The sequence below is a fragment of the Phyllobates terribilis genome, unplaced genomic scaffold, assembly GCF_046119375.1.
Source record: "Phyllobates terribilis strain yellow unplaced genomic scaffold, ASM4611937v1 Scaffold_3__8_contigs__length_932513732, whole genome shotgun sequence".
NCBI classification, from domain to species: Eukaryota; Metazoa; Chordata; class Amphibia; order Anura; family Dendrobatidae; genus Phyllobates; species Phyllobates terribilis.
Window position 1 is genome coordinate 290,365,137 of NW_027362763.1, and position 26,095 is coordinate 290,391,231.

At 46.1% G+C, this 26,095-nt stretch overlaps 1 protein-coding gene across 1 annotated transcript in view; it reads right to left on the bottom strand.

Annotated features, from left to right (window-relative positions):
- SLC2A2 (solute carrier family 2 member 2) overlaps positions 1-26,095 on the bottom strand; it is a 116,587-nt gene that overhangs the window by 6,047 nt on the left and 84,445 nt on the right. Inside the window, exons 9-10 of the mRNA XM_073674885.1 lie at positions 1,156-1,257; positions 826-1,029 (exon numbers count right to left, since the gene is read on the bottom strand). Of these exons, the coding sequence (XP_073530986.1) occupies positions 826-1,029; positions 1,156-1,257 (306 nt within the window). The remainder of the gene's footprint in view (positions 1-825; positions 1,030-1,155; positions 1,258-26,095) is intronic.

Sequence of the window (26,095 nt, forward strand, 5' to 3'; positions counted from 1 at the left end):
TTTTTTTTTTTCTCTTTTTTTTTGTGTTGTTCATATACACACAAAGGAAATAAACGTGTAAAACAAAACATGTGTAATTTCAATAATTTTCTGGAACAATTTTATGGATGCCAACACTTTCGGCGATGATAGTATGTGATGTATACTTCAGTCTCAGTGTATCCTCTGTGATGTATATACAGCAGTCTCCGTGTATCCATGTGATGAATACAAAAGTCCTCCTACTGCTGGAATTCTACAAATGTTACATGAGCAAAGATGAATTTCTCTCTTTGAAGACTAAGGGGTAACATTTCTCCTTTTGGAGAGTGACATACCGGCTTTGGCGCGTCAAGGTAAGGAGGCTTATTTGCCGTGCAATGCTCCTCTGGGAAATTTAATATGAAAATAATATGAGAACTGCTTCCAATAGGTGGCACTATGGAGTTCAAGTCCTCTTTTTCTCTGAAGAGGAAATTTGTATATCACTTTGAAAAGACATGCACTGAAATATGCATGTGTGTTCGAAACAACTTACTGCTGCGAGCAGTGCCTTTCAAAACGTATCATTGCAAAGAGTGGCTGCGCTCCACACTGAGCAACTCAAACCTGGAAAAGCAATTGTGAGTAGCATCATCATTAATAACACCAAAGAGAAGCAGTTTCAGACACCCCATTAGGGGTGAGTTAATTAAATGTTTGATCAAGTATAGCAGGATAATATTTAAGTTGATAATTTTGTATGGTCTGTGAATAAAGGGATAAATATCCAAATGGTCATTTGCAGAAAAATGTTCCCCACCCCTACACTAGACATAAAAGAATAAATCTGGGTTTTATACTCACTGCGATGTATTGGAAACACATTCCAATGATGAAGTTACATGTCCAGTTGCAGAATCCAGATACCGCCATAGCTGCCGGTCTAGGACCTTGGCTGAAAAGCTCAGCAACAATGAACCACGGAATAGGACCAGGTCCGACCTCAAAGAATATTACAAATAGAAAGATGGCGACCATACAGAGATAGCTCATCCCAGAATGGCTGTGCTGGAAGACATAATGAAGTTGTACAAGTCTAAATCTTTACTGATGATGATCACTCTTACTTGATTTTGACTGTTATTTGGCTGTAAAATAAAGAGGGTGGACTAATGTTTCTCATATTGATCTTACCAGCAAAGCTAGAGCAATTGTCATGATTACGGCACAAATACACATTCCTGCCAAACCAATGAGATAAAGGGATCTTCTTCCAGCTCTCTCCACAAGGAACACCTGTAATGTAGCATATGTTACTATTCTGTAACTATTACTCAAGTCTTATTAAGTAACTTAATAGATATGTGAAAAAAAAGACTTCACCATGGACTGAGCTCCCAGAGAATTCAGAAAGTAGCCAATACAATCTGCTTTATTCTATATTTTCCTTACATATGACGTCTTTAGACAAATCAGAGATACTGGAAAATTGCATACTGTCACATACATAAAATGGCACCGACCACAATGGAGGAGGTGGTACTGTTTATAACCGAGTTATAAGTTACATTGGCATAAAAATAATATAGTGGGAAAAACAGCAGCATGGATATCTACACATAGACAGAGAACTAGAAAATGCCCTAATATAAAGACCACCATATGAAGTATTATTACCTCCTTTGTGCTCTCCTTCATGTTCACCTTCATTTTATAATCAAGAATTTAGTTGATGTTTGAAGTTCAGAGGCTTAGCTCATAATGCCAGGTTATTGCTGTTTATGTGATACTTATATTTTAGACTAATAAATTTTTTATAATTTATAGTTTTATAATTATAACTTTTTATAGCTCTGTATCTGCGTTTTTGTATGAATGCTACTATTTTTACATTTTTTTTATTCTCCTGTAACTCAATAAAGTACAACAGACTCCATTGTAGTTGACACAGTTCTATCACAAATTTTGACACAGTTGTGTTGCAGATCCAATCTCAAAAGAGAGGAAAACAATGCGGGTTCACCCGACACCTTGCTATTGTGTAGCATTTGAATACACAGGTGAGGAAGTGTGCTACAGCTCAATCCATAGTTTATAAAATGAAGACTTCTATTGTAGGTCCATGTAAAAATAAATCATAAAATAGATATTTTCAGGATTACGTTTTTGCAAGCTGTCTTGTAACAAAGGTAGCATCCTATGATGGATACTGCTACCAAAGTTTGTCTGTGGAGCTTGCATGGCTGTGTTAGAATCACTTCAGTTTCATTTTTCTGTTTAATATGTACATTACTGTGCAAAAGTTTTAGGCAAGCAGGTGTGATAAAAGCGCTGCAAAGGAAGAATTCTTCCAAAAATAGAAGTGTAAGTAGTTTATTTGTATTAAAGTGAATGAGCAAAACAGAAATTTAAATCATATCAAAATTTGGTATGACTGCCCTAAAAATAAACTAAAAATAAACCATCAACCCTTCTATTTTTGAAAGCAATCTTATTTTGCAGCATTTTTTCCACACATACCAAAACCTTTTGCACAATATTTTTTAAACATTTACAGCTGGCATAATTTAAAGGGAGTTGTCTGATGAAAACAAGTTATCACCTATCCCCAGATTAGGTGATAAATTGGCGGGGGTTTGCACCAACTAGAAGACCTGGGCATCTTTATCCCCATTTCCCATGGGTCTGCAAGAACTGTAAGTGTGCTCAGCTTTTTCTGGCAGCCCCAATGAGAATGAACGGAGGGCTGATTTCATGTGAACTGCCACTGCATTATATCAGGATTAAAGTGCCGTATTGGGTATAAAAATTCCATGTTCTGTTGATTGGTGCTGGTTCCAGCGGTTGGACCCCTACCAGTCAATAAGTTATTACCTATCCTTTGGATAAGAGATAACTTATTTTCACCTGAAAATCCCTTTATGTTTATTGTGCATCTAAAGAATGGCAGTCGACTCCCCTAACATATCTGTTTTATTAAGGCGAACCTGTCACCAGGTTTGACCGATACGAGATACGGCCACCACCTTTCAGCTCTCATATACAGCATTCTATAATGCTGTATATATGCCCCCAACTCGACCGGCAAGACAAGAAAAAGAGCTGTTATTATACTCACCTGGGGCGATCCAGTCCAAGGGTGTTGCTGGTCCTGGTTCTGTGCCTCCCTTCTTCTTTCGATGCCATCATCCTTATTACTTCGTGTAATGTGATGTCATCCACACAGTCACCCTGAGATTGAGCTCCTGCGCAAGCGTACTTCTCTGCCCTGACCAGGGTAGAGTAAAGTACTGCAGTGCGCATGCGCCGGTTCTCTTTCACCTTTCACGGCACCTGCGTACTGCAGTACTTTGCTCTGCCCTTCACAGGGCAGAGAAGTATGCCTGCGCAGGAGCTCAATGTTGGGGTGACTGTGGATGACATACAGGATGCGTCATCCACACAAAGTAATAAGGAGGACGGCATCGAAAGAAGAAGGGAGGTGTCAGACCAAGACCAGCGACACTCCTCAGACCTGACCCTCCCAGGTGAGTATAATGAAAGCTCTTTTTCTTCTCTTGCAGGTTGGGTTGGGGGCTTGTATACAGCATTATAGAATGATGTAGATTAGGCCTGTAAGATGGTGGCCATATCTCATATCGGTCAAACCTGATGACAGGTTCCCTTTAAGTACTTGTATTTCCCACAAATTCTTCAACTTTTCCAATAACTATGTGTTCTGTTATACTTCTTTTATTTCTCCTACAAATGTATGAATAAATTGGAAACTGGGTGTTACCATTCACTTGGACCCTACACAGTTTGATACTGTCCACACTGATTGGATAATGTGACAGTGTGACTCGTGACAATCCCAACTCATCACACAAAGTTGGCAAACTATAGCTTTCTAAGAGAAATTACAGAAAAATAGCACAAAACGGGTCTAATAAAACCTACTTCTGAATTCTTAATGCTTGAGAATTACAATGATTAACTAAAATTGGCATGCCAGGAGAGCTGAAGATTCTCTTCAGGCCAGCTTACATAACGCATACAGAGCTTTTTCTATTCTGTTGGTACTTTCTACTTTTAACTATTCAAATATTACCTAGCTTGTTCGGTAATAAATAATGGGCTGCCAAGTTGCTAATGCAATTTTGTGGATGTCAGCGTTTGATTTGCGCTCGACTTTGTATGCCGAGATAAAAATGCTTACAGGCCGAAATACAGCAGTGCTGTGCCAGGTGAACCTATGTCAGCAATGTACCTGGCTTATTTCAGCAGACCTCTTTCTTGCTCACTTCTCTGTGCTAGATTAATCAGAGCAAACAGACAGCTCTCTGCCCTCTTAGCTGCTGCAATATGGCACAATTTTCTGGGCTATCTATGGTAAGCAAGAACATAATAAAGTGTAGTCAGATTTACCATTACTGTTATGGAGGAAAAAAGGGTAGTAGATGGGCACGTTATTCCAGAGAATAGATTAAAAGTTTAGATTTTATTAGTTATGACGCGCCCCCTGGGACATATTCCTTTTTGAGGGGAATACCCGGCACCGGATCAGATGGGGGGTTGTAGTCTCCGAGCGGCTGTGACCCGGCCCGTGCCCAGGGCGTCAAACTCAGTGTTATGTGGCAGTCCTACAGATGTTATTAAGAGTTCTTTTGTGTCGACTACGCCACCCGTTGTGATGCGGTCACTGTGGCCGCCGCTGCAGCAGGGTCCGCTGAGGCTGATGGTGGGTGCGCAGCTTGGTGGGATAACCCCCAACGGGAGGGGTATAGCCTCAGAGGGGACAGGTGCAGAGGATGGGGGTTGTGGTGGTGCAGTGCAGACGGCAGTGAAGACAGAGTCGGGTTGTGCAGTTAAGGGTGTTTACTTACTGCAGATGTTGTACTGGTCACTCCAGCTTCGAGTGACCACCCGAGCCGTGCTGCGTCCACCAGGTCCTGGATCCAGCCAACCCCCAAACAAGTCCGGAGCGTGGCCCTGAGCTCTCCTTCTGTCCCGTTCTCTGGCCGTCCCCACCAGTGATCCACCTAGGTCCAGCCCCCTCGGGCCTTCTGTTGGGACACCCTTGGCCTTGGGTTCCCTGACCCTTCATGTGGTGTGCCTTCGGGGTGGATGTGGTGGGTGACCGTGGCAAACGCTGCCCACGGTCTCCGGTCTCTGGCTGGGGAATGTTTTTACCCCCACCAGCTTGGGTTCCGGTACCCTGTGCCGACTCTTCACCCGGGGATTTAAGTTGGGATCTTGGAGTCCTTTTCTGCTGTTTCCCCCTCTGGGTCTCTCTCTTCTCCTCTCTCACTCTGGGTCTTTCTTCTCCTCTGCTCCTGACTTTCTCTCTGCATCTGACCCTGTTCTTAGTTGGTGCCCACCTTATATACACCCTCTATGTGTGAGCTCAGGTGACCAGCACCCAATGAGCTCCTAACTTTACCCAGGCTGCTCCCCCTATCTGCCCCTACACTACTTGGGATGTACCACCCCCCTCCCACTCCAGCCAGGAACAGACTCGGTCGTACCTGCACATTTCTAAGTGGGAGTACCGTCGGTCTGCTCCTCGGAAATGGGATGTGTGTAGTGCATGCAGCCTACCGAGCTCAGTTCCACACTCCATCCTTACCCGGGAGTGGAATATCACACCTCTGGGTTAAGGTGCAATACCCCTGTAGCAGCCGAATCCTCAGGGTGCTACATTCCCCCCTGGTAAATCACAGCACGTCCTCGGGCTGTAAGACATAACACCAAAAACATACAAATTTTTTTTTTCATAAACATATAAAACATATAAAACAACATATATATATATCAATATAAAACATTCTCGTCGCCTCTGGCTCCTCCTCCGGTCACTGTGCAACGTGTGACCGGGTAAAGTGCGACAGTCTCTCTGGAAAACTGGTTTTCCTATAAAACCGGTAGGGGGCGCTTTAGGACGCGCAACTATATACAGGGAATATGGCCGCTCTCAGTCCTCGGCCAGGTATTGGGGAGGAATGACCGCTCTCAGTCCTCGGTCAGTGGGATTAAGGGAAATACGGGTAACAGTTCACACTTGCTGGTCCCAACGGGGACTATATTAGCAACAACAACAGTTTCAGTTTCAGTTCACGATGCCCCGACGGGCAACTATATACAGCTTCTGCTTCGCTGTACTTAACGACGGCGTCCTCCTGCTCTTTCTTTATTGTTACCTTTGGCTTCAGACCCGTTCGGGCACGTATGCTGGGCAAACAGGTCCTCTTCCAGATGCGGCACTCTTGGTCTTATGGGCGCGGTGGTGTTAGCGCCCGGGTTGCCCGGGCCTTGCGGCCAGGCCTGGGGTATCTGGAAGGTAAAGGGCACCGTAAGGACGGCGGCGCCCTGGGCTACTTGGCCTTGCGACCAGGCTGGAGGCTCCGCGGAGGTAGGGGGCGCTGTTGGTGATGCGGCGCCCGGGGGTACTAGGCCTTGCGACCAGGCTGGTGGTATTTCCTGCTTTGTCACGCTCCGGGTCGAGGCGCGTGACGTCACAGGGGTCGCTGCGGCGGCTTCCGGTCGGGGCCTAGTCCATAGCGGTGACATGGCGGCTACGGGCACAGCAGGGGGACTTTCGGGCTCTGCGACGGGGAGCTGGGGCAGGTGGGCGGTTTCCCAGCTTGGGGTATAGGCGTCCCCTTTACCTGCCTCCTTGCGTCCGGCTCCCTTCTCGGCGCCGTCTCCGGCCTTTGGTCCTCCCGCGCCATCCTCAGAGGCGGTCTGTTTCCTCTTCCAGGGTAGCGTGCTCCGTTGACTGGTCTCAGCTTGCTGGGCCATCTCCCGGCTCCATTCCGCCAATATCTCGCGCTGTACCCGGGCCATCCTCCGTGCGAGGCCCTCCAGGGCAGTCTGTGCACACTCCCGGTCTCGGGGGAGCTGTGCAAGGACCTCCACTAGGCCTAGTGGGGTCGTGGTGTCTAGCAGGCTCCTGACCAACGGGTCGGTGCTGCTCTGCTCTTCTTCCAGCAGGCTCCTGGCCAGCGGGCCGGTGCTGCTCCGCTCTCCTTCCTCGGTCTCTAGCAGACTCCTGGCCAGCGGGCCGGTGCTGTTCTGCTTTCTCTCCATCTCCGGGTAAGCTCCTCCGCTACTCCTCTCCAGGCTTCTTGCCTCCGGGTGCGCTCGCTCCAGACTGCTCCAGGCGGCACCCATCTTCGTTCTTTCCTTTCGTCTCCTCCCACTTCGAGGGCGGTCCCGGGGCAACTCGGTGACTGTCAGCTCCAGGGGTAGTTCTTTCACGCTGACAGACACCTCCAGCATCACAGTCTCTGTTGGTGGGGGCGGTTTCCACTTTTGGCGCCATTTTCTGTCCTGGCCCACGATGGGAGGCGGCCTCTTGCCCTCCTTTGGCACGCCCATAATGGCGTCCGCTGCTCTTCCAAGGCGGGAAATCTTCGGATTTGGCGGGAAGCGTCGCCCAGTGGCGGGAAACTCTGCAGATGGCGGGAACAAGCTGGAAATGGCGGACAATCGGCGGGAAACGACCTGTGATGGGGTCCGATGGCGTGGACCCTCCGGAACCGGCGGGAGACTTCTTTCTGAGGTAAACTTGCACTTTTCTTCAGGCACGCAGTACCCGGGTGTTGCGGGCACGTAATCCTGCCGACTACGCCAAAGTTGACGCGCCCCCTGGGACATATTCCTTTTTGAGGGGAATACCCGGCACCGGATCAGATGGGGGGTTGTAGTCTCCGAGCGGCTGTGACCCGGCCCGTGCCCAGGGCGTCAAAGTCAGTGTTATGTGGCAGTCCTACAGATGTTATTAAGAGTTCTTTTGTGTCGACTACGCCACCCGTTGTGATGCGGTCACTGTGGCCGCCGCTGCAGCAGGGTCCGCTGAGGCTGATGGTGGGTGCGCAGCTTGGTGGGATAACCCCCAACGGGAGGGGTATAGCCTCAGAGGGGACAGGTGCAGAGGATGGGGGTTGTGGTGGTGCAGTGCAGACGGCAGTGAAGACAGAGTCGGGTTGTGCAGTTAAGGGTGTTTACTTACTGCAGATGTTGTACTGGTCACTCCAGCTTCGAGTGACCACCCGAGCCGTGCTGCGTCCACCAGGTCCTGGATCCAGCCAACCCCCAAACAAGTCCGGAGCGTGGCCCTGAGCTCTCCTTCTGTCCCGTTCTCTGGCCGTCCCCACCAGTGATCCACCTAGGTCCAGCCCCCTCGGGCCTTCTGTTGGGACACCCTTGGCCTTGGGTTCCCTGACCCTTCATGTGGTGTGCCTTCGGGGTGGATGTGGTGGGTGACCGTGGCAAACGCTGCCCACGGTCTCCGGTCTCTGGCTGGGGAATGTTTTTACCCCCACCAGCTTGGGTTCCGGTACCCTGTGCCGACTCTTCACCCGGGGATTTAAGTTGGGATCTTGGAGTCCTTTTCTGCTGTTTCCCCCTCTGGGTCTCTCTCTTCTCCTCTCTCACTCTGGGTCTTTCTTCTCCTCTGCTCCTGACTTTCTCTCTGCATCTGACCCTGTTCTTAGTTGGTGCCCACCTTATATACACCCTCTATGTGTGAGCTCAGGTGACCAGCACCCAATGAGCTCCTAACTTTACCCAGGCTGCTCCCCCTATCTGCCCCTACACTACTTGGGATGTACCACCCCCCTCCCACTCCAGCCAGGAACAGACTCGGTCGTACCTGCACATTTCTAAGTGGGAGTACCGTCGGTCTGCTCCTCGGAAATGGGATGTGTGTAGTGCATGCAGCCTACCGAGCTCAGTTCCACACTCCATCCTTACCCGGGAGTGGAATATCACACCTCTGGGTTAAGGTGCAATACCCCTGTAGCAGCCGAATCCTCAGGGTGCTACAGTTACATGATTAAAAATTTTAAAACTGAAACCTCAGACCTGACGCGTTTCAGGTGCAGAACGCACCCTTATTCATAGGATAAAAGGAAGTCCGTGCTTATACACTGGCCGTCATTCAAAATTACATTTACATAATCAATTGCATTAGAATAAAAACAGCTCCTATGTCCATAGAAAGTCCAATAATACCAGGATTAAAGAACATGAATTATATATGCTAATATCAAAACATTAAATATATATAATATGCAAAAACAATCAATATATAAAGAACAAGTCATTCCTATAATTCATGCCCCGAGGGTATTTCGTGTCTATTTGCAGGATCCAAAACGCCTCACACAAGGCTAATTCTTTCTGCCAATTCCCACCACGAATAGGGCGGTTAACCTGTCCAATTCCAAAGAAGGAACGCTGGGGTAAGTCGCCTTTATGTATAACTATGAAGTGTTTCACTGCACCAGAGCATCCTGTGTTATTGCTATTTATATTGAATAGATGTTCTGCCATTCTTTTTTTCGATTTTCTAGTAGTATATCCGATATAGTATAAATTACAGGCACGGCAGTGAATGCAATACACTACATGGTTAGATTCACAATTTATAAATTATTTTATTTGGTACTATGTGCTTTGTGAGGAGTAAAAGGTATGTTTATTATTTTCTGCATAATTGCAAACATTACACCTGTTAATACAGCATCTGTAAAAACCTGAGATAGAAAGCCATGAAGTAGGTGGCTTAGATTTGCGGAGTAAACTTGGTAATTATATCAGTGAGCAGCCTCTCTTAGGCCACAGCCACACTATCAGTATTTGGTCAGTATTGGGTCAGTATTTTTTCTCAGGAGAGGGTGATAAATGCAGAATTGGTGACTTGTTTCTATTATACCTTTTCTCTGATTGTTCCTCACCTGGTTTTGGCTCACACTCCTGAGAAAAAATACTGACCGAATACTGACCAAATACTGATAGTGGAGCTGTGGCCTTAGCTACACAGTGGCATCCCCCTGCAATTAGAATATGTAGGGTGTCATCTTGATTCACTACTGAAACATACTTGCAGACAATTTTACTGATGCTATCAAATTGGGGACTATAGGCAGTGGAAAAGGTAATAGAAGATGAAAATTGATTATTTTCTTTTTTACTAGGTTTATATAAAAGGAAAGGATGTGGAATTTACTGTCAGGCTGCGTGCCCACTATGCGTTTTTCAAGCGTTTTTGATGCGGAATTTCCGCTTGGTAATACGTGCCCCATGGTCCCCAATGATAATCCGCATGTGCTGTCCACATGATGCGGAATTTTCCGCTGCGGATTTTCCTAGCGGAAAAATCCGCAGCATGTCCATTATTTGTGCGTTTCCGCATGCGGATTTGAGGTCACAATGCATTTGAAAAACGCAAGTCAAATCTGCATGTAAAAACGCTGCAAAAACGCTTAAAAAACGCATGTAAAATCCGCATGCGTTTTTACTGGCAAGGACATGCAGGAACGCTGCGGAAATTTTCTGCTTCAATTCTGCATCGTGGGCACATAGCCTCATGCCAGAATTCTGGCATTACTTGTGCCAAACATTTTGGCACAAATCATTTTGTTATTTGTTCCAAAAAGAACAGATGTTGTCTAGAATATATACCTGTAGAGATATAATATACACTAGATTCATTACTGGCGTGTGCCAGGTCTAAACTATACCACTCAGGATGTGGTATAAAATTGGAAAGTGAGTGTAATGTGCACCAAAGATGTCCCAAATTTATCAACAAGTGTGCGCCACTTTCATAGACATTGCAAATCTTCTGACTGCCTATTGTTCTGCTGTCTAAATAGTCAAAGGCAATAGTTAATATGTCTCATTATGTGTTACGCTAAAAACTCTTAACTGTTGTTAAATATTTAAAGGGGTATTCCTATCTCCAAGATCCTATCCCAATATGTGGTAGGTGTAATAACCCCTTCATGACCTTAGACGTATCCATAAGCCCAGGTCGGTAGGTAATCACTGACCTGGGGCGTATGGATATGTCTAGGCGATTTTGCACACACAGAGGCTGTTCACGCGCGATTGCCGCCGGGTGTCAGCAGATTTTGACAGCTGACACGCAGCACTCAGTGCCAGGAGCGGTCCCGGCACTTTAACCCCCGAAATGCTGCGATCAAAATCGATCGCAGCATTTAGAGAGCCAGGCAGAGGGAGGAAGCCCATTTGCCATTGGAATGGCGCGGGGGGCAATTGTTGCTATGGTGACCCGATGTCGTCATGGTGACATCCGGGTCACCAGAGCTAGCAAAGTTACTAGATCATGCGCAGTGCATGATCTAACAAGTTTGTCTGTCAGTGCAGCACTGACAGTTTGTATAGTATAGGAATGCTCCGGCATTCCTATACTATGAAAGCGATCAGGCTGAAAAAAAATGAAAATCCCATAGTGGGACAAAGTAAAAAAGTAAAGAAAGGTGAAAAAAAGTAACAATATTAAAAAATAAATAAAAAAATATATATACAGTACAGACCAAAAGTTTGGACCCCATTTATAAGGCATAAAATCCCACTTATTAAACCTGACAGGGCACACCTGTGAAGTGAAAACCATTTCCGGTGACTACCTCTTGAAGCTCATCAAGAGAATGCCAAGAGTGTGCAAAGCAGTCATCAAAGCAAAAGGTGGCTACTTTGAAGAACCTAGAATATAAGACATATTTTCAGTTGTTTCACACTTTTTTGTTAAGTATATAATTCCACATGTGTTAATTCATAGTTTTGATGCCTTCAGTGTGAATGTACAATTTTCAAAGTAATGAAAATACAGAGAAATCTTTAAATGAGAAGGTGTGTCCAAACTTTTGGTCTGTATTGTATATTGTACGCGTAAATAAATATTTTTTTATGAAAAAAAATATAAATAAAAAAGTACACATATTTGGTATCACCGCATTCGGAACGACTCGGCCTATAAAACTGTCCCACTAGTTAACCCCTTTAGTGAACACCATAAAAAATAAAATTAAAAACAAGGCAAAAAAACTATGCTTTATCATCATACTGCCGAACAAAAAGTGGAATAAAACGCGATCAAAAAATAAAAGTAAACTAAAATCAATAAATAAAAAAAAAATCAGTAAATCAAAATGTTACCGCTGAAAACAACATCTTGTCCCGCAAAAAAACAAGCAGCCATACAGCTCTATCAGCCAAAAATTAAAAAAGTTATAGCTCTCAGAATAAAGCAATGCAAAAATAATTATTTTTTCTATGAAATAGTTTTAGTGTAAAAGCTCTAAAACATAAAAAAAGATATAAATGTGGTATTGCTGTAATCGTACTGACCCGAAGAATAAAGCTGCATTATCAATTTTACCACACATGGAACGACAAAAAAAAAAAAATTCCTATGTAGTGAATGGAGTATATACTACCGCGCTCGCAGACGTCAAAAATAAATGTCTGAAAGAATCTACTGTAGAACACCAGGGTAAACATATGTCAGGAGTAATCTGGCTATTGCCGTAATAGACCTACCTACAATAGTGTCAATAATAAAATGGAAAAAGGATCCCTGCACCTGCAATCCCCTATTGTGCTGCTATAGGGATCACAGAGACAACTGATAAAACCATCCAATTAGACACTACATATTAACCAATGCAGTGGATACCACAATGGTTAAAGTACCTGTGTAGTTTGCTTTGTCCTCCTATATTGTGCTGGGTCCGGGAATCCCCGTATAATGCCTGGCGGTGAAAAAGTCTGTAATGGGAGCGTCCTCCCAGAGATGCCCCTTGCCGTGAATCTTCAGCTGGCGCTCGACCTGCGGTGTGCCCCGGCCGGAAGCTACGCCGCTAGCTGATGCCGCACGGGAGGGAGGAAGTGGTTAGGGTGATGTCACTGCTCAGAGAGCCTCAGAGCGGCCACAAAATCCAACGCATATCGAAGGAATCACTGTTCTTCTTCTTCAGGGAGTGCCCCCCCCACATGCTCATCATGATTATATAGCACTACTAATTAACCTTTCCACCTACAGAGGAGTTTTAATTCCCCTAAGCACACCTGATGTATAGGCTCCAGGAGACACACCCAGAGCAAAAAGGGGCCCCTAGATATGTGATAAATAGTGGATGCAAATAGATATATTATATATAAAAAGGAGCCTGAAAAATATATAATAGTATCTTTATTCTGGATAGAAAAACACTGATTAAAAATTAGTTTATTTAATAGTAATTTATTTAAAAGGTATATGAACCTATATCAAGAATTAAAAGTTAAAAATATATATATACATGATTGCATGAAATATGAAATATAAATGGATGTATGAATATCTAATATGTACACATACACCCCCATAAAAAGTTATTATATCAACTATTAAAGTGATATTAAAAATATAATATATGCTAATAAAGTGTATATATATATATATATATATATATATATATATATATATATATATATACTGGATGGTGGCCCGATTCTAATGCATCGGGTAATCTAGAATAAACATGCGGCTGACCGGGCGCCACTAAGCAGCGAAGCAGTGTTTAAATGGGTTGTGCACTACTTTTAATTAACTTCACAATGTATCCCCTCGGTGCCCCTAATGAATTTGGTCATTATGTTATGTTGTCAATCCTGCTTGTGACAACATCGCTGACGACGCACAGGCAGCACGTAATTCTCCCGCCTGCAGCCGGATCTTGCTTCCGTTTACATCACGATTATTTGCGGCTGCAGCCGGGGTTCTGCTGTTCCGCGCACCACAGTGAATGACGGGCTGTGGCCGGGGTTATCCGTCATCGTGTCACATCCAGCATCCACAGCGTGGTCTATCAATGTGGTTTGTATGGCTCCGTCATTCCTCTAATCCTGGTTTGTATGGCTGACTTATTTTAGATTGTACGCCTTCCTCATCTTAGCTTGTATGGCTCCCTTATCCTGGTTTTGTATGACCTACTCATTCCCCCATCTCCACAGCACATTTCAAAAACTAAACCCCAATCCTCCCTTTGTTTCCTTTCTCTGCTCCAGCGCTGTCTGTCCTGTTTTCAGCAGCTCCTCGCAGGATCGGAGGCACAGCACGCGCTCTCAGATACTGCCGTGATTAGCTGCTGTCTGTAGATTCGCTGCTTTCCACTCCGGGACTAAGTGCGTGGACAGGCACAAATCGGCATTCACTTTAGTAGCACATGCTGCAGATGTCGCTATGAAGATTTAACAATAATACAATGAATACAGAAAATAATACTTTATTAACTATTATTGGTTATGGAACTTAATACAACTGAACAAAATTATTAAACAGATAATCAAAATATATAAACTATTCCATGAATATGTAGCAATATTTTACAATAAATCATCGGACAAAAGAAGTACGACTTTAGAATATATTTCTTAACAATATCAACCTAAAATATTTTTGTACACGACATTTTTGGTGAATACTTTTGGACTATCTGTAAGCAACTTTCCTTGTAAATGGGTATCCAAAACTTGCACCTTGACATTGGATCTCATTTTAACTCTTGAAAATGCAACATACAGTTGTCCATGTCCAAAAACGGGCTCCGGTAAATATATTCCAACACGGTGTAGAGTTTGACCTTGTGACTTGTTTATTGTCATGGCAAATGCAAGTTTTACTGGAAACTGTCGACGTCTAAGCCTAAATGGAAGACCGGTGTCTGAAGGACATAAATCAATGCGTGGAATGAACACTTCGTCTCCTTTTGCAGATCCAGTGATCACTGTAGCTTGAATTATGTGGGAATGGAGTCCAGTAACAATAAGGCGAGTTCCATTACATAGACCATTTCTTGTATTTAGATTCCGCAGCAACATGACGATTGCTCCAACTTTAAGTTGTAGTCTGTGGGATGGCATTCCTGATGGCGTAACACTATTTAAAAATTCAACTGGATAATGCTCTCGTTCATCTTCATTGTCGACATCCACCGAATCATCACTTTTGTATAATTTATACTCTCCAGGCATTCTATCCATCACACGGGAATTTAGCACAGCTACGTCATCGTTCTTGGGACAGAGAATAGCATAGGAAGAGGCTCTCTCAACACTGTTTTGGTCGTTCACATCTATTTCAACGCGTTGTCCAAAAACATCACTTACGATGCAGTCAGTGCACAACATGTCTTCTGGTATTTCAATAATGTCTTCTCCAAGGTTATATTCATTGCTAAGTTCACCATTCCCAAGTTTAAGAAGCCAGTTGCTGTACTCTGGGTCAGAAGATCGCATGTTGTTAATTAGTTGTAGTTTATTAAACTCTTTCCAAAGGTCTGACATTTTTAGGGTTGACTCGATAATATTTGTTCTTGTTCCATTCGGTACAACTGGAAGGCATTGCCTAAAATCTCCGCCAAGGACAAAAACTTTACCTCCAAAAGGAATTTCATTTTTTTCAGCAATATTTGTAGTCATAACTTCACGCAGAAGTCTGTCAATTAAGCTCAAAGCATATTTAGGCGCCATGGTGCACTCATCAAGTATCAAAAGATTTGCACTGTTCAACTGTTTTCCTGCAAATGTGTCTTGTTTGATTCTGGAAACGGAGATTTCATTGACCGGAACCTGTATCCCAAAGAGTGAAAGCATAGTGCGACCTCCTCTTAAAAGGTTTGCTGCAATACCTGTTGTAGCCGATGGCAATACGACTTTTCCTAACCCTCTAACGTGATGCATTAAAACTTCATAGAGGTATGTTTTACCGCTGCCTCCAGGACCGTCAATAAAGAAACATTTTGGCGTTGGATCGGCTTGGTTTTCTAAAGCGCTCACAATAGTGTCATATGCAATTCGTTGTTCTTGATTTAAGGAGTTTTTCTTCTCTGTTGCCAACAATAATTCATAAGCTTCGTCATACTCTTGAATTTGTGCAACTTGACTTGTAGGCTGTGGCAAATTAAAGTCTGAAAATGTTTTTCCATGCAGTAGTAGGATATTTTGGATATCTTGCATGGCATAAGATTCGCAATTGTGACAATTTCCACTTTTGTTGTGAAGACGTAAGCAGTAATCTTCAATTATATGTTCTTTGAAATTTGTCCAAAGTTGATCCGGATTTGTAGGCGGTCCAAAGACACAAATGTAGGCAAACAATTCACGAAGTTTCTTAGGCATATGTAGGGTAACTGCGTCTTCTAAAGTAAGTGTCCACATAGTATCATCCAATAGAAGTCCTAAAGCCAAAGTTGCAGCTTTAAATGTATCGTGCACTACTCCATTAACTGTTTTCAAATCTTCGTAACTTCTAGCAACTTTGACAAGCAGTAGTAACAGCCGAAGGCAATATCTTTCTTGATCCTTGACACTAACAGTATACATGCGTCCAATTATTCTGCTAAGTCCTCGTTGTCTTGGCTTCCAAGTTTTATTCCAAACGTAATGCTCTGGAATCTCTCGATACAAATACTGCCTTGCATTTTCGTCATGTTGGTTCAGCAAAAACCATTCCATTAATGTTGACGTTGTGCTTAAATTTTTGGAGACATCTTCGACTTGAGCATTTTCAAAGAAATAAAGCTGTTGTTGATTTGGTAAATGAATAGCTAAACGTATAATGGCATGGGACTGTGAATGCATTGGAAATGCAAATATTCTCCAAGCAGCTTCTGGAGCACTGACATATCTTGAGTCAACAAACAGTGATGATTCATCTTGATTGACTGTTTTTTGTTGGATTTCGACGTTAGCTTTGTCATGTCCCTTGTAGATGTACTTGAAAAGATATTTAACACTTTTTATTGAAGCGCAGATTTCAACATTGATGTGACAGTTGTAGCGTTTTAATAAGTACGGGTTGTATGGAACTATCCATGAGTTATTTATAATCTTTTTGTTGTGTAAAATGTTATCAATCAGTTGTCTCCGGTAGGATGGGTAGCCGTCCAAATCTTTAACAGTGTGCTGTCTCAACTGCTTTGGAAACCCTTTTGTACACTTTCCGTTTTCCATGCGTGGACTTTTTGGATTTGCTACACCGCATGGGCCATGAACCATATTACAGATTACAATATTATACAATTCAGGATACTTTTCTTGGTTAGGAATTTCAGCCCACACTATGTTGTCAATTTCGTCCTCCGCGCGAAACTTGGAATCCGCGTCTAGAATAATTAGTATATGCGCATGTGGGAGACCTCGTTTCTGAAACTCTATGACATGTACCATTGCTACGACTGTTCCAAAAAGGCTTTTTTTGATGTCTTCTAAAAGGCTGCTGAGTTTTAGTCGAAATACGCGTGCAACTAAGTCCGGCCTGTGTTCAACTTGCTGCCAGGGTTGTAGATTTTCTGTGATTTCCGGCCATTTAGGATTACAGGTCATTGTTAAAAAAATGTCAGGTCTTCCATACTTTGTTACTATTGCCATTGCATCTTGTTAACGCTGTTGCATGTTGCGGGGGCTACCTTCAAAGGACGACGGGAGAATTACTGTTTTTCCTATTGGAATTCCTTTTTGAATGGATTGTTTTTGCAAATGTTCTTGAAGAACGCAGTAGTCTTCAACTTTAAGTTGTTTTTGGTTCCTTCGTATGAAATTGAGCCGATTTGCTTCAATTTTTACGTATGCGTCTACTAAGTACTGTTGTGTCAGTTTCCCACCGTTTAAAATAGGATTGAAGTAATTTCGCACAGACAGAAGAAAACTGTAGTACTGTAGTTGTGTAATTCTTCTTGAAGTTCCTTGCTGGTGTAGGTTTTCATGCCAGCCTTGATCACCGCTTGGAAAGAATAGCGGATACAGAAGAGCATCAAGGTTGCTGTGCAAAATGCTAATCCGTTGTGTTTTGGGAACGAAAGGGTTGTTTTTGTCTGGCTTAAGATGGACTAATATATCTCTTTGAAAAGGAGGCTCTCCATCATCGTTTTGAAAAACAACTGCGACCTCACTTACACGTGGTTTGTTGTAACATCGGGGATCTTGTTGATGTTCTTGTTTAATGGCCATGATAATAGAAGGCATTTCCGTCCCATTTTGTATAGCTCTCTGTTCCTCTTCAGCTTCAACGTCTTTTAGCATGCGATATGCGGCAGCAAATGGGCTAATTGTTTGTAAATGTACGGAAATTAGGTTCATCAGTTCTGCATTACACTTTTAATTTTCTTTTCGGTTCATCCTTTGTTCTGTAGCCTCATTTGGATCAAAGTTGTATAATTGTGCAAATGTTGGTGGTTGTCCTAGTTCTGGGTGAAGTGTTCCAGTACGGTGGTAGATCTGGCCATGAATTTTAAAACAATACGGTCCGAATCCAGGGGGCGGTGCAATGTTGGCACCAAATGAAGCAAAGGCATGAGAACTGTTGATACTTCTGATATTTTCCATAAAATTTCTACTGTGTTCATGCGTTCCTTTCATCAACTGCTCAAACAGATCTGAGTAGTGACATCTTGGTAGCATTACTTTTCCTTTTTGGCAGCATTGAGTAAACTGATTGTCAGATGGTTTTTCCTCGATAAAATTCATAGATTCGCATTTTGAACAAACTACATTCATCTTCCCACAGTAGTGTTGAATAATGTTAGTTTCATTGTCTGTTACGTAACGTGCAAGTTGTTGAATGTTCTGCTGGGTTTGCCTTAGTTGGTAGAGCATTCGTTTTTTATAAATTTGTCGATCGTGTTGTTCTTGGTTTGTCCTGGATTCTAGAGATTCATTGAGACAACATTGTCTATGGGATTCCGCATCGTGTTCCTGTCTAGCCGCAGTGTGTTGCGGTGTTTCCCGTTCCCGACGTTGTCTGTGAGATTCCGCATCCTGGGCTTGTCTGGCGACAGGGTGTTGTGGTGTGTCTTGTTCCCCGCGTTTTTGTTGAGATTCCGCATCCTGGGTTTGTCTGGCGGCAGTGTGTTGTGGTGTCTCTTGTTCCCGACGTTGTCTGTGACATTTGGCATCCTGGGCTTGTCTGGCGACAGTGTGTTGTGGTGTCTCCTGTTCCCGACGTTTTCTGTGAGATTCCGCATCTTGGGCTTGTCTGCCGGCAGTGTGTTGTGGTGTCTCCTGGTCCCGAAGTTTTCTGTGAGCTTCCGCATCTTGGGCTTGTCTGCCGGCAGTGTGTTGTGGTGTCTCCTGGTCCCGAATTTTTCTGTGAGCTTCTGCATCCTGTGCTTGTCTGGCGGAAGTGTGTGGTGTTGTCTCCTGCTTCCGAATTTTTCGGTGAGCTTCCGCATCCTGGGCTTGTCTGCTGGCAGTGTGTTGTGGTGTCTCCTGTTCCCGGCTTTTTTGGTGAGATTCCGCATCCTGGGCTTGTCTGGCGGCAGTGTGTTGTGGTGTCTCCTGTTCCCGGCGTTTTTGGTGAGCTTCCGCATCCTGAGCTTGTCTTGTGGCAGTGTGTTGTAGTGTCTCCTGTTCCCGGCGTTTTTGTTGAGCTTCTGCATTCTGGGTTTGTCTGGCGGCAGTGTGTTGCGGTGTCTCCTGTTCCCGGCGTTTTTTGTGAGCTTCTGCATCCTGGGCTTGTCTGGCGGCAGTGTGTTGTGGTGTCTGTTGCTCTCGACGTTGTTGTTTTCTTGCTGCTTCTGCTGCTTTTCTGTCTTCCTCCGTGGCGTATTTTCGCTTACGACCCATTATAAAACAGGAAACCTAAATAAGTATCTATTCACGCGCGCTGTCACTGGCAGAACGTGTTCAGTAAACCTGACTGAAGTCCCTCGCACAATGTGACTGAAGTCCCTCGCACAGTGTGACTGAAGTCCCTCGCACAGTGTGACAGAAGTCCCTCGCACAGTGTGACTGAAGTCCCTCGCACAGTGTGACAGAAGTCCCTCGCACAGTGTGACTGAAGTCCCTCGCACAGTGTGACAGAAGTCCCTCGCACAGTCTGACTGAAATCCCTCGCACAGTGTGACAAAGAAAACCTGCTCAGTACGTTATGAGCATTTTGTGAGTCACATGACAAATGGGCGGAGTTAGCCGTGCTATCTCCCGAAGGTGGCGTAGATATTTCAAATGTTGCGGTAATTGGCCGGAGAGCGGGTTTAAATTTGGAGCGGAAATCTGTGATTGGTCGCGGACGGCGTCCGCGACCAATCATAAAAGCAGGGTTTAAATCTCGTACGCCGTGTTACTAAGCAGCGGACAGTATGTTTGAATTCAACGTTAAAATCTGTGATTGGTCGCGTCAGGAGAGCGCGACCAATCAGCGTATCGTATTGGTGAGGACCGGGGAGCGGCTGCCTGTGCGGCTACTTCCGCTCCGAGAACCCGGGACATGAGCGGGCGCTGGCAGCAGAAGTATCCGGACTCGCAGCGCCGCTCCCCGGTCCTCCCTTCAGCATGGATGTCAGCGGCGCTGCTGGGCGGATACTTCCGCTGCGAGAACCCGGGACATGAGCGGGCGCTGGCAGCAGAAGTATCCGGACCCGCAGCGCCGCTCCCCGGTCCTCCGTTCTGCATGGATGTCAGCGCCGCTGCTGGGCGGATACTTCCGCTGCGAGAACCCGGAACATGAGCGGGCGCTCGCAGCAGAAGTATCCCAACCCGCAGCGCCGCTCCCCGGTCCTCCCTTCACACCCTAGCCGCTGATCTCCCCACAGCATCCGAATAGTGTTCCAAAGGTCCTGACATTTTTATTCAAAATCGCCGATTAGTCGCCGGCGCTGCCCGCGACCAATCACCGATTTTGGCGCCACATTTAAATAGCGTCCGCGACCAATCAGCACAGCGGAGTTTAAATGTGGAGCCAAGATCAGTAATTGGTCGCGGCCGATATTTGAATGTGGCGCCCAAATCGGTGATTGGTTTCGGGCAGCGTCCGCGACCAATCAGCACAGTAGTGTTTATCTTTTGCGGCAAGATCAGTGATTGGTCGGGGGCCAAGACCGCGACCAATCACCGATTTGTGCGGCACTTTTAAATATCGGCCGCGACCAATTGTATGTCAGCGCCGCTCCCCGGTCCTCCCTTCACACCCTAGCCGCATGGATGTCAGCGGCGCTGCCTGTGCGGATAGTTCCGCTGCGAGAACCCGGGACATGAGCGGGCGCTCGCAGCAGAAGTATCCCGACCCGCAGCGCCGCTCCCCGGTCCTCCCTTCACACCCTAGCCGCTGATGTCCCCACAGTATCCGCATGGTGTTACAAAGGTCCGGACATTTGTGTTAAAAATCGCTGATTGGTCGCTGGCGCTGGCCGCGACCAATCACCGATCTTGGCGACAAATTCAAACACCGCTGTGCTGATTGGTCGCCGACGCTGTGCGCGACCAATCACCGATTTTGGCGGCACATTTAAATAGCGTCCGTGACCAATCAGTACAGCGGTGTTTAAATGTGGAGCCAAGATCGGTGATTGGTCGCGGCCGATATTTAAATTTGGCGCCCAAATCGGTGATTGGTCGCGGGCAGCGCCAGCGACCAATCAGCGATTTTTAACACAAATGTCCGGACCTTTGTAACACCATGCGGATACTGTGGGGACATCAGCGGCTAGGGTGTGAAGGGAGGACCGGGGAGCGGCGCTGCGGGTCGGGATACTTCTGCTCCGAGCGCCCGCTCATGTCCCGGGTTCTCGCAGCGGAAGTATCCGCACAGGCAGCACCGCTGACATCCATGCGGCTAAGGCGTGAAGGGAGGACCGGGGAGCGCCGCTGCCTGTGCGGCTACTTCCGCTGCGAGAACCCGGGACATGAGCGGGCGCTCGCAGCAGAAGTATCCCGACCCGCAGCACTGCTCCCCGGTCCTCCCTTCACACCCTAGCCGCTGATGTCCCCACAGTATCCGCATGGTGTTACAAAGATCTGGACATTTGTGTTAAAAATCGCTGATTGGTCGCTGGCGCTGCCCGCGACCAATCACCGATTTTGGCGCTAAATTTAAATATCGGCCGCGACCAATCACCGATCTTGGCTCCACATTTAAACACCGCTGTACTGATTGGTCGGCGACGCTGGGCGCGACCAATCACCGATTTTGGCGGCACATTTAAATAGCGTCCGCGACCAATCAGTACAGCGGTGTTTAAATGTGGAGCCAAGATCGGTGATTGGTCGCGGCCGATATTTAAAGTTGGCGCCAAAATCGGTGATTGGTCGCGGGCAGCGCCCGCGACCAATCAGCGATTTTTAACACAAATGTCCGGACCTTTGTAACACCATGCGGATACTGTGGGGACATCAGCGGCTAGGGTGTGAAGGGAGGACCGGGGAGCGGCGCTGCGGGCCGGGATACTGCTGCTCTGAGCGCCCGCTCATGTCCCGGGTTCTCGGAGCGGAAGTATCCGCACAGGCAGTGCCGCTGACATCCATGCGGCTAGGGCGTGAAGGGAGGACCGGGGAGCGGTGCTGACATCCAATTGGTCGCGGCCGGTATTTAAACGTGGCGCACAAATCGTTGATTGGTCGCGGACTTGGCCCGCGACCAATCACTGATCTTGCGGCCAAAGTGAAACACTACAGTGCTGATTGGTCGCGGACGCTGCCCGCGACCAATCACCGATTTGGGCGCCAAATTTAAATATCGTTCGCGACCAATCACCGATCTTGGCTCCACATTTAAACACCGCTGTGCTGATTGGTCGCGGCCGATATTTAAATGTGGCGCCCAAATCGGTGATTGGTCGCGGGCGGCGTAGGCAACCAATCAGCACAGTGGTGTTTAAGTTTTGCGCTAAGATCAGTGATTGGTCGGGTCCGAAGACCGCGATCAATCATCGAATCGTCTTGGTGAGGATCGGGGAGCGGCGCTGCCTGTGCGGCTACTTACGCTGCGAGAACCCGGGACATAGCGGGCGCTCGCAGCAGAAGTATCCCGACCCGCAGCGCCGCTCCCCGGTCCTCCCTTCCGCATGGAGGTCAGCGGCGCCGGCGGTCCTTCCGCTGATACCGGCCGGGAGATGAGCGCCTCGCGCTGCTCATCTCTCGGCTGCATCTCCGTCCCGCAGATGGGTCCGGCGGTCGGGTTCCTTCTGCTGTTGCCGGCCGGGAGATGAGCGCCTCGCGGCGCTCATCTCCCGGCTGCATCGCCGCTCAGCTCCGTCCCGCAGTTGAGCCGCTAACGGCCGCCATCTTTTTTACAGTGCTGATTGGTCACGGACGCTGCCCGCGACCAATCACCGATTTGGGCGCCAAATTTAAATATCGTTCGCGACCAATCACCGATCTTGGCTCCACATTTAAACACCGCTGTGCTGATTGGTCGCGGCCGATATTTAAATGTGGCGCCCAAATCGGTGATTGGTCGCGGGCGGCGTCGGCGACCAATCAGCACAGCGGTGTTTAAGTTTTGTGCTAAGATCAGTGATTGGTCGGGTCCGACGACCGCAATCAATCATCGAATCGTCTTGGTGAGGATCGGGGAGCGGCGCTGCCTGTGCGGCTACTTACGCTGCGAGAACCCGGGACATAGCTGGCGCTCGCAGCAGAAGTATCCCGACCCGCAGCGCCGCTCCCCGGTCCTCCCTTCCGCATGGAGGTCAGCGGCGCCGGCGGTCCTTCCGCTGATACCGGCCGGGAGATGAGCGCCTCGCGTCGCTCATCTCCTGGCTGCATCTCCGTCCCGCAGATGGGTCCGGCGGTAGGGTTCCTTCTGCTGTTGCCGGCCGGGAGATGAGCGCCTCGCGGCGCTCATCTCCCGGCTGCATCGCCGCTCAGCTCCGTCCCGCAGTTGAGCCGCTAACGGCTGCCATCTTTTTTCAGAAATCCCGCGGCGCTGATTGGCCGCTGCCGGACCAATGAGCGACGCGGGATTTCCTGGACAGACAGACACACAGACAGACGGGATAAGACGATTATATATATATATATATATATATATATATACAGTGCCTACAAGTAGTATTCAACCCCCTGCAGATTTAACTGGTTTGATAAGATGCAAATAAGTTAGAGCCATCAAACTGCAAACGAGAGTAGGTTTTATGAACAGAAGCATAAATCTTACAAACCAAAAAGTTATGTTGCTCAGTTGAATTTTATTACATTTTAAACATAAAAGTGTGGGTCAATTATTATATAACCCCTATGTTTAATATTTTGTGGAATAACCCTTGTTTGCAATTACAGCTAATAATCGTCTTTTATAAGATCTGATCAGGCCGGCACAGGTCTGTGGAGTTATCTTGGCCCACTCCTCCATGCAGATCTTCTCCAAGTTATCTAGGTTCTTTGGGTGTCTCATGTGGACTTTATTCTTGAGCTCCTTCCACAAGTTTTCAATTGGGTTAAGGTCAGGAGACTGACTAGGCCACTCCAACACCTTGAATTTTTCCCTCTTGAACCAGGCCTTGGTTTTCTTGGCTGTGTGCTTTGGGTCGTTGTCTTGTTGGAAGATGAAATTACGACCCATCTTAAGATCCTTGATGGAGGAGCGGAGGTTCTTGGCCAAAATCTCCAGGTAGGCCGTGCTATCCATCTTCCCATGGATGCGGACCAGATGGCCAGGCCCCTTGGCAGAGAAACAGCCCCACAGCATGATGCTGCCACCACCATGCTTGACTGTAGGGATTGTATTCTTGGGGTCGTATGCAGTGCCATCCAGTCTCCAAACGTCACGTGTGTGGTTGGCACCAAAGATCTCGATCTTGGTCTCATCAGACCATAGAACCTTGAACCAGTCTGTCTCAGAGTCCTCCAAGTGATCATGAGCAAACTGTAGACGAGCCTTGACATGACGCTTTGAAAGTAAAGGTACCTTACGGGCTCGTCTGGAACGGAGACCATTGCGGTGGAGTACGTTACTTATGGTATTGACTGAAACCAATGTCCCCACTGCCATGAGATCTTCCCGGAGCTCCTTCCTTGTTGTCCTTGGGTTAGCCTTGACTCTTCGGACAAACCTGGCCTCGGCACGGGAGGACACTTTCAAAGGCTGTCCAGGCCGTGGAAGGCTAACAGTAGTTCCATAAGCCTTCCACTTACGGATGATACTCCCAACAGTGGAGACAGGTAGGCCCAACTCCTTGGAAAGGGTTTTGTACCCCTTGCCAGCCTTGTGACCCTCCACGATCTTGTCTCTGATGGCCTTGGAATGCTCCTTTGTCTTTCCCATGTTGACCATGTCTGAGTGCTGTTCACAAGTTTGGGGAGGGTCTTAAATAGTCAGAAAAGGCTGGCAAAAGAGATCTTTAATCCACACATGTGAAGCTCATTATTCTTGGTGCCTGAACTACTTCTTAATACTTTAGGGGGACCAAACAGAATTCTTGTGGTTTGAGGGGTTGAATAATAAATGACACTCTGAATTAACTTTTAACGTTTTTAAAAAAAAAAAAAAAAAAAATCTGCTGCAGTGCATTTCCCACTTCCAGGCTGATCTACAGTACAAATGTCACAATGCCAAGTTAATTCCGCATGTGTCAACCAGCTAAATCTGCAGGGGGTTGAATACTACTTGTAGGCACTGTATATATATATATATATATATATATATATATATATGTATATATATAAAAAAAAAACTAAACTAAGCCTTTTGGCAAATGTTCCTTAATCAATCCTGAAAGGATGTCTTGCAGGGAACACAAATACTTGCCCCATCGATAGCCTACCTACCCTTAAGGGAAAAAAATATAAATAAAAATATAGAAAGGTAAAAAGGTAAAAAATGAGGCATAGGGGTTCATGCAAAAAAAAAGGGGGGGGGGGGGGGCTGACTGGATTTGGTGAACCCCTAATTAAAGGCATATAATTCGATCTCATGATTCAAACCCCTAGGTGCCAAGTAATCCATGGTTACGACCACTCATATAGTAACAGTTGGTTGGTTAGTTGGTTAGTTAGTTGTTAGTGGTCGTAACTCTAATCAGGTACTGGAGTGAGATATCTGGCTTTGGGAACACCACAGGTCATCATGAATTAGACGGACTGTGGTGTCCCACCCCAGCTCTACCACAATGGAAAATGGAGGGGAGACAACTAAACTCGCAAAATTTAGGTGCAGCTAAAAGTTGCCCCTAAATTTTATGAGTTTTCAAAGCTTTCAGCTCAAGAATTCTGACATGAAAGCTTTGATGAATCGGGCCCAAAGTGTCCATGTGAAAAAAATCACATTATGCACTATTCTCATTTAGATGAGACTCACGTATTCAAGTCTGTGGGTGAGCAAGAAAATGAAAAAATAATCAGATCCCATACAGATCATCCGTATTGCATCCGATTTTTATGGATACATTGCCATTATTAACATTAGCAATTGTATTTGATCTTGTACATTTTAAAGTGTTCATACCTAAATGTGGATGCCACATGGATGTAAAAAATAGACACACAGATGGCGTAAGGATGGCAAAATGTATGAAAATCTATTTTTTGTACTCTCATCTAAACCCAGTCTGATGCCAACATCCAACACTTTTAATTGCTTTGCATA